At 35.8% G+C, this 10,158-nt stretch overlaps 1 protein-coding gene across 2 annotated transcripts in view; it reads right to left on the bottom strand.

The window, feature by feature from the left end:
- Nucleotides 1-10,158, bottom strand: part of ARL6 (ADP ribosylation factor like GTPase 6) — a 41,978-nt gene that overhangs the window by 30,880 nt on the left and 940 nt on the right. For both annotated transcript variants that reach the window (XM_017546192.2, XM_017546193.2), the window contains exon 2: nt 7,529-7,678. In XM_017546192.2, the coding sequence (XP_017401681.1) occupies nt 7,529-7,651 (123 nt within the window). In that variant the 5' untranslated portion in view covers nt 7,652-7,678. The remainder of the gene's footprint in view (nt 1-7,528; nt 7,679-10,158) is intronic.

Raw genomic sequence — 10,158 nt, 5'->3', positions numbered from 1 at the left:
ACACACACACACACACACACACACACACACACACACACACGTATATAGGTTCTTAAAGGACACATACACACACACACACATATACATATATATGGGAGTCTATAATAGGATATATATATTCTATTAGTTCTGTCCCTCTACAGAACCCTGACTAGTATAGATTATGGTGCCAGGAGTGGTCCTAGAGGAACAGAATATTAAGAATGGAGTTCTTTTGCTGGTTTGGGGGTTTCTGGAGTTGGCTGCTTAATACGATTAGACCCCAAAATGCTAAGGACTCTACTTTTAATAGTATGGTGAACACTGATAGTCCTTGGTATGAACTGTTAAGAGAATTATGAAAAATAAATGCATTTGCCACTCCTGATTCACTGCTCGGGAGAGGCATGGAGTTTAGTGACTCTATAAATGATACCTTTTACTATATCTGGAGAACCAAGGAACATAATCAAGTTGGTTGGCTGCTCCTATGTTCACTGGACAAAGTAATCAAAGAAAATTATGAATTCAGGGATTGCAACTTCTGGCTTCAGAAGCAGATACTGAACCTTCAATCTGCTAAGATTGTCCTGAGTGAGAGTCTTATCTCCTGTAGAGAAAGAGCTAAACTTATAGAAAAACAGACACAAGCTCTTATCATGAGAATGGCTAACCTGCCCCAAAAGTGCATGCACAGCCTCGCCAGGTGTCTACTGTTCAAGTGAGGGTACTGATTGGAAAAGAATGGCACCCTGCAACTTGGAATGGGGCCATGTGGCAGGACCCTGATGACGGTGAGGACGCTGCGCTTGTAAACTCTGATGAAACTTTAGGTCGGAAGAAACAACTTCACTACCCCAGTTGTGGCAACATCCCCTCCCTGAGCCGCACTACCACTAGCCTTTCCACCTTTATCTGAGGAGATAAACCGTGCACTGCCTAAGACAACAGTGATGGCCTCCCCTGAGGCAGTTGCCAGGCAAGACAATGTTGATTCTCCTCAGGAGCCACCACCAATACCCCTGTTTGCTTCTAGGCCTATAACTAAAGTCCCAGTGGGCCCCTAGAGATGAGGTTGAGAGTTTGACCCACGAGGAGGTGTGCAACACGAGAAAGGAACTGCTTGAGTTTTCTGGTGTATATGAACAGAGATCTGGAGAACAGGCATGGGAGTGGATACTAAGAGTGTGGGATAATGGTGGAAGGAAAGCAGAGTTGGATCAGGCTGAATTTATTGATTTGGGCCCCTTAAGTAGGGATTCTACATTTAATATTCCAGCTTAGGGAGTTAAAAAAGGTTCTAATAGTATTTGCTTGGTTAGCAGAAATGTGGATTAAAACATGGCCAACTGTGAGCAAGTTGGAAATGCCTGATCTCCCTTGGTTTAATTTAGAGGAAGGGATCCCAAGGCTTAGGGAGATTGGGATGGTGGAGTGGGTTAGTCACTTTAGGCTTACTCATCCCAGCTGGGAGGGTCCAGAAGATATACCCTTGACCAATGCTTTGTGAAACAGATTTTTGAGGGCAGCACCTACATCTTTGAAGAGCCCTGTAATTGCTCTTCTCCGTATGTCGGATTTAACAGTGGAAGCAGAACCATTTACCATCACTCCTAGTGATCCATTAGCAAAATTTTTGCTTTCTGTTCCCATGACATTATGTACAGCTGGCTTAGAGGTCTTAGTTACAGAGGCGGAATGCTGCCACAAGGAGACACAACAACAGTTCCATTCAATTGGAAGTTAAGACTACCACCTGGACATTTTGGGCTCCTCTTACTTTTAAGTCAACAGGCTAAGAAGGGCGTTTGTTGGCTGGGGTGACTGACTGGGACTATCGTGATGAAATCAGATTATTACTCCACAACAGAAGTAAGGAAGAGAATGTATGGAATACAGGAGGTGCATTAGGGTGTCTCTTTGTATTATCATGACCTGTGATTAAGGTCAATGAGAAAATACAGCAGCCCAATCCAGGCAGGACTACAAATGAACCAGATTCTTCAGGAATGAAGGTTTGGGTCACTGCACCAGGAAAAAAACCCATGACCTGCTGAGGTGCTTGCTGAAGGCAAAAGGAATACAGAATAGGTAGTAGAAGGTGGTCATCCATACCAGTTATGACCACATGACCGGTAGTAGAAGAAAGCAGTCATCCATACCAGTTATGATCAAGTGACCGGTAGTAGAAGAAGGCAGTCATCCATACCAGTTACGACCACGTGACCGGTAGTAGAAGAAGGCAGTCATCCATACCAGTTATGACCATGTGACCAGTTACAGACACGAGGACTGTAATTGTCATGAATATTTCCTCCTTTTGTTAAAAACATGTTTGTGCATGCATACACTTCTACTAAGAAAATACCTTCATTGTATTTCTTTTTTCCTTTATCATGGGACATTAAGATTTATTGACTTCCTATCAGCATTTAAGTATTGTTAACTTTATGTCAAAGCATTTGGGTTGGGGATTGGTATATTTCCAGTTGTATGAAGGATAGCTGTATTATGTTAAGTGTAATTATGACCTTATTATTGTCTTCATTAGAAGATTATGTATGATCTAAGGAGATGTGTATTGACAAAGGGTGAACTTGCAATGGCTAATACTGAGTGTCAATTTGATTAGATTGAAGGATGCAAAGTATTGATCCTGGTGTCTGTGAGTGTGCTGCCAAAGAAAATTAACATTTGAGTCAGTGGGCTGGGAAAGGCAGACTCATCTTTAATCTGGCTGGATACCATCTAACCAGCTGCCAATGTGGCCAGAATATATAAAGCAGGCAGAAAAATGTGAAAAGGTGAGACTAGCTTAGCTCCCAGCCTACATCTTTCTCTCATGCTAGACGTTTGTTGCCGTTGAACGTAGGACTCCAAGCTCTTTAGTTTTGGGACTCAGACTGGCTTCCTTGCTCCTCAGCCTGCAGAAGGACTATTGTGGGGCCCTATGATCGTGTGAGTTAATACTACATATTAAACTCCCTTCTATATATATTTATCCTACTAGTTCAGTCACTCTAGAGAACCCTGACTAATACATTCTTAAAACAAATGAAAAGGGAAATACAACATACCGAAATCTATGGATACTGCAAAATCAGCACTAAATAAGAAGTTTATTGCAATAAACACATACATCAAAAAAGTAGCAAGACTTCAAATAACCCAATGATGTATCTTGAGAAGCCAGAAAAGAACAAATCAAATCCAAAATTAGTAGAAGGAAAGAAATAAAGACCATAACAAAACTTAATGAAATTGAGACCAAAAATACATAAAAGATCAAAGAATCAAAATGTCATTTTTTTGAAAATATAAAAAAAATTAAGACGATATTAGCTAAACTAGGGGAAAAAATGAAAGAAGATCCAAATACATGAAATTAGAACTTAAGAACAAGATATAACAACTGATACCACAGAAATACAAGGGATTATTAGAGATTATTATGAAAAACTACGTGCCAACAAATTGGAAAACTTAGAAGTGGATAAATTCCTGGACACATTTAACCTACTGAGATTGAATCACGGAAAAGTAAAATACCTGAACAGACCAATAATGAATAAGGAGATCAAAACATTAATAAAAAGTCTCCCATTAAAGAAAATATCAGGACCTGATGGAATTATGGAATTCTACCAAACATGTAAAACACAAATACTAATTCAACTCAAACTATCCCAAAAGTTAAAGAGAAAAAAACACTTCCAAAGTCATCTTACAAAGCTGGCATTAATCTGACACTGAAACCAGTCAGGAACCCAATTAAAAAGAAAACTACAGGCCAATATCCCTGAAGAACACAGATGCAAAAATCTTCTACAAAATGCTAGCAAACTGAATCCAACAACCTATTAAAAAGTTCATTCACCATGATTAAGTAGGATTTATTCCAGGGATGCAAGGATGGTTCAACATACACAAATCAATATATGTGCCCATAACATTAACAATATCAACGACAAAACTTGACAAAATTCATCATTTCTTTATGACAAAAATCCTCAACAAATTGGATTAGAAGACATATACCTCAAAACAATAAAGGCCACATAAATGACAAAGCCATAGCTAATATACTGGTAGAGCTAATATATTGAAAGGAGAAAAACTGAAAGCCTTTCTTCTAAACCTGGAACAAGACAAGGATGCTCATTTTCACCACTTTTACTCAAAAACAATACTAGAAGTTCTAGCCAGAGCTATTAGGCAAAAGAAATGAAGGTCATCAGCATAGGAAAGAAAAAAGTCAAATTATCCTTGTTTGCAGATTCTATAACTTATACTTAGAAAAACCTAAAGACTTTACCAAAAATACTGTTAGAACTGATAAACAGATTCAGTTAAGTTTCAGGATACGAAAGTCTACATGTAAAAATCAGTAGCATTTATATACACCAAGAGTAAACAATCTGAAAATGAAATCAAGAAAGTAATCCCATATATAATAGCTATAAAATATAAAATACTTAAGAATAATCCAAACAAAGAAGCCAAAGATCTCTATAATTAAAACTATAACATACTGATAAAAGAAATTGAAGAGGACACAAAAACATGATAAGCTATTCTGTCTATGTTCATGGACTGAAAGAATTATCACTGTTAAAATATCTATACTACCTGAAGAGATTAACAGAGTCAATGCAATCCCTATCAAAATATCAATAACATTCACAGAAATAGAAAAAGAATCCTAAAATTTATATGAAAACATATAAGACCCCAAATAGCCAAAATAATCCTGAGCAAAAAGAACAAATGGAGGTACCATACTATCTGACTTCAAACTACACTACAAACCCATGATAACCAAAACAGCATAGTTCTGGCATAAACACACAGACACAGATAGATCAACAGAACAGAACAGAGAAGCCAGAAATAAATCCATGTATTTACAGCCAACTCATTTTCCAAAAAGACATCCGAGAACCTACATTGGGAAAAGGATAGTATTATGATGCTGGAATACTGGATAACCACATGCAGAAGACTGAAACTAGGCCCCTATCTCCCACCACATATAAAAGTCAAATCAAAATGCATTAAAGACCCAATATTATGAAAGTACTAGAAGAAAACATGGAAAAAATGCTTCAGGACACTAATCTGGGCGGTAAGACCTCAGAAGCACAAGCAACAGAAGCAAAAATAGATAAATGGGACTATATCAAGCTACAGAGCTTCTACACAGCAAAGGAAACAGTCAACAAAGTGAGGAGACAACCTATAGAATTACAGAAAATATTTACATAATATCATAATATCGACTCAACAAAGAATTAATAACCAGAATATAGAAGGAACTAAATTTAGTAGCAAGAAAAAAAAAACAACACAAAAGATCTGATTTAAAAAAATGCATAAAAGATGTGAATAGACATTTCCCAAAAGAATACAGACAAAATGGCCAACAGGCATATGAAAAAATGCTCACCATCATTAATCATCAGGAAAATATACCTCAAAACTGCAATGAGATATTATTTCACGCCAGTTAAAATGGTCTTTATCAAGAAAGACAAGAAAACAATGAATGCTGGAAGAGAAGTGTGGAAAAGGGGAAACTCTCGTGGATTGTTGGTGGGAATGCAAATTAGTACAGCCACTATAGAAAACAGTAAGGCATTTCCTCATGAAACGAAAAACAGAACTACCATATGATCCAGCAAACCCACTGCTGGGTATATATCCAAAAAATAGAAATCGATGTATCAAAGAGATACCTGAACTCCCAAGTTTATAGCACCCCATTCACAATAGCCAAGTTGTGGAATTAATTTTTGCCTATCAATGGATGTATGGGTAATAAAAATTTGGTACATATACACAATGGAATATTCTTCAGCTATCAAAAAAAGACTGAAATCCTGTCATTTGCAGCAATATGGGTGGAACTGAAGGTCATTATGTTAAGTGAAATAAGCCAGGTCTGGAAAGATAAATATCATATGTTCTCAGTCATTTGTGGGATCTAAAAAAGTAGATCTCACAGAGATACAGAGTAGGTGGTTACCAGAGGCTGGGTGGGAAAGGTAGCAGGGAGAGAGGGATGAAGAGAGGTTCATCAATGGGTATAAAAAAACAGATAAAGGAATAAGATTTAGTATTTGATAATTCAATAGGGTGACTATAGTTAGCAACAATTTACTGTATATTTCAAAACAGGTAGAGAAGAAGAATTAGAATATTCTGAACATATAAAAAAGATAAATGTTTAAGGCGATAGATACCCCAATGACTCTGATTTGATTATTATGCATTGCGTGCATGTATCAAGCTATCACATGTAACCCCTAAATCTGTACAACTATTATATATCAATAAAAAATGATATGGAAACTGGATGATGTGACAATGAGAGTATGCATGCTGGGGAGTGGAATAAAGATTGAAAAAATTTAAAAAATGTATATAGACTTTATCTCTAAAAAAAAATGACAGCTAAGATTAGATTCTTGAAAAAGATGAGTTAAAATGTCTTCCCTCTCTCCCTATTAAGTTTAGAAATGCCAGCAACCTCAGTACATTAACGATAAATAAACATGAAGACAACTTAATATGAAAAACTTGTTTGTGTCCAGGAAAAAACTACTTATCTAGAAACTGATTTTATTCACAAAAAAGGAGACAATTTTACTATAAAATGAGATGTGTACTATTTTTTTGCAAGGTCAGAGCATTGTGGATTTCTATAATTATTTTATTTAATTCCTTAAAAATAATGTTCTAGTAGTGGATATAAGGTTATAAGAAACTCTTCTCGAGCTTGGTACAGGAAGGAAGTAAGTGTTATATATCTATACCTATACCTGAATGACAAAGGTTTGGAATCCTTTAGGAAATCCTATTTCAAGTGGCTCCTTGGCTGTTACTATTACCATTAAAAAAGAAAAAGAAAAAAAAAAAAAAGCAAAGTAAATCACTTTTCTCTCAGGACCTGGAGGTTAATTCTTCTGATAAGACAGGATAGTTGCCTAAACAGGAAGGCTCAGGAACTGGTGCCAGAAATTAGGAAACCACTATTAGATAGGCTTTCTTTATAGGCAGCAGACCTTAATTTTAACTCACATATTACATGTTAAATGTGGTAGCTTTGACTATTTTTCAGTTATTACAATATGTCCTTACACTTGCTGCTTAAAAAATCATCTTGCTTACTATTACTATATGCACACCACACATTTAAGAACTGTCTAATTATACATAGAACCTATAAAAATGCTTCACCTTCCTCTTTGTTTTGCTCCTCCTGAAAGGAGGAAACTAAAAAGAAGACAATGAAATCTAAAAGCAAAATCAGTCAATTTGTGAAGATCTTTGGAAAAGAAAGACATTTAAAAATAATACTCCAGATTAATAATCGAGATTTACCATATAAATACACTACAAATTATGGCCGAGGACACTAGAAGGTACTGAAAGGTTAACAGACTGTCGTAACATGATTATATGCGGTTATAATGTCATACAACGTAATTCTGCACATTACCTTTCTTTAGGGCAGAAAATACATAAAACACCTAACAAAGATACTTACATTTGAAGGTTTAAGTTTGTTAATGATCGTTGTTTTGCCACTATTATCTAGCCCAAGGCACAAAACGTGAACCTCCTTCTTCTTCAGGCCGAGCAAGACTGAAAGTCTGTCTAGCAATCCCATAATGCGATTCAAATATTTAGAAACCAGCTGCAAGTAAGAAAAAATAGTATATTACCCAAAGGCACCTTAAGTTATAGAAAATATTTGTACGTGTATTTTTAAAAAGTAATAATTTAAATACACATAATAGTAGTGTGAAAACTATGTCAATGTAGCTTTGCACTTAGTAAACAGAGTATAAGCTGATTACCAGAAAGGAGCCTTAACTGATACGCAGACTTGCAGCTTATAACAGGTGGCAACACAGGCAATGGCTTTGAAATAACAGCATTTCTCTCTGTGATTTATAATATTTAAGAAGAAGACATGGTTAGCCTCAGTATCATTTGGAGTCTGCCAATTGTGACACTTGAAAGTATGGAAGAATTAGGCTGTAGCCTTTCCAGACAATCTGAAACAATGAATGGGCAATGAGGTTCATGTAGTCTGATGCTGAAACTTAGAAAGCAGAAGGCAGATCAGAAAAGCAGAGAAAAACTGAGATTTTGGTTACATCATTTGAGCCACTGGTTAAATCTTTGTCAGAAGCCACCGCCATTGTTTATTTTGCAATAACGTGAAGTTACAACAAATTCACTGTTTTTGTCTGCTTGCTTGGTTATTTCCAGTTTAAGTAGGGTTTTCTGTTAGCAGAAGCAAAGAATCCTGATATTATACTTATCCTTATTTCCTCTTATTCTTTACATATATCTTTGTAAGTCACCACAAATCTCTCTGTGAAGAAAGTTATGCATAAATACACACACTGTTTATTGAACCTTACTAAATATCTGTTTTTTTTTAACTGTTACTTATCTGAAACATCTTACTAAGTGCTATTTTAAAAGAACTTTATCATATTCACAGAAGAAAGTAAATACTGATTGTAGATTTTAATTTTTAAAAAATCTTAAAAATTTATTTGTTAACTTGTCCCTAAAAAGTGTTCATTTAGCTTGTTCTATTGATTCTTTGAAAAAAAAAATCTTTCTAATGCAAACTTACAAAAAAAACCTCTATCAGCAATCTAAAAATAGAAGTATTTGGAAGTCAAATAAAACTGCTGTGTACCTAAGACTTGCTATGTGGTAACTTTACGGCTGTTTATGTTCATCTAAGGTACTGTTAAATTTACACTTCAGGTCTCTAAACTAAACTTTTCGAAGGAGTTCACTTTGGGTCCACTGCCCCCCAAATCTTTACTTTGTGGTAGGAGGACAGGGAGATCCCTTTTTCCAACCCCCAACTGCTGCAGGAACTGCTATAATACATCCGTGTGCCAAATAACCCCCACTACTTACCAACAGTCACTTTCACAGTTCTCTAAATATTTTTATTGTCATTAAATTCACTTATTCTCATCTCCATCTAAGGTTGCATAAGCAACCTGTCATATAACAGTTTCTTCAATACTTTTTATTTCATACAATTTCAGGCAAGGCCACATCTTGAAGGATGTGAGGCGGTAGCAACTTTATCAATAAGAGGTTTCCAAGACAACAATATCTAAAAGGAGGTTGCATAGTCAACATTTTGCTCAGACCTTTTGGGAGATGATTATGGTTAGAAATTTCAAAACTGAATTTCAGTGATGTGCAGAGAAGAGATGGTACAGTACCATACCAAATGGTGAGGCCTGTAACAGAAACACGTTTGTCTTTCCCCAGCGATGAGTTTGACCTTAGGTACTTCCATTTGTGCCACTTCAATCTACTTTTCTCCTTGTATTAGAGATTCAAATCTTATTCAGTCCATTTCTTTAAATCTCGGCTTAAGGATCAGCATTTGTAGAATCTATTTTAAATTAACCTTCTGATGTCATGAAGCAATTCACACAGACCATCTGAATTCAAAGTAAATTTGCTTTTACTCACTTTATTTACTGAGTAAACATATTGATATAAATGCTTATATCTTGTTTTTCATTTCATACAATTTGGAACATATTTTAAGAAAATATGATCACTTCTCACATTTTTCCCGTCTAAGCATCTATTATAAAGTACTGAGTGTTTAAAGACTGATGCTTGAATATTCGCTTTTCACAGTACCTTGTATTGAGACTTTCCATCACTTTTTCATGAATTACCAAACACTTGATACTTGTTACTGAAGTATTTTGGGACACACAATTTAGGAGAGAAGGCAGTTTTTCTAAAAGAGGTAATCACATTTATTGACGTTGCTTTATAAACAACTATCATACAGCCTTTAAACTTCTACGTTTCTAGTAGTTATAACTTTCCTTCCATAAGTTGACTTTCTGCATACATAAATTAATAAAAGATAATTCAAGCCACTCAACATTTATTTATCATGTCTTAAGTGTACAGTGAGAGACACAATTGTTTTCTGCAGCTTTCTACTCCAATAGCCATGATTCTCAACCCTGGCTTTCAGAATAAAGTTCAAACTTCCAAGCATGGCTTTTAAGGTTGTTCACAATCTGGCTGCAATCTTCCTTTCTTGTTTTTTATCTTACTGAACCCTTCTCTTTGCACACCAGCCAAACTCTCTTGGCTATTGTC

The sequence above is a fragment of the Cebus imitator genome, unplaced genomic scaffold (genome assembly GCF_001604975.1).
Source record: "Cebus imitator isolate Cc_AM_T3 unplaced genomic scaffold, Cebus_imitator-1.0 Scaffold188, whole genome shotgun sequence".
Classification (NCBI taxonomy): Eukaryota; Metazoa; Chordata; class Mammalia; order Primates; family Cebidae; genus Cebus; species Cebus imitator.
The sequence above is the reverse complement of the archived record's forward strand: the minus strand, read 5'-3'. Positions and strand labels throughout refer to the sequence as shown.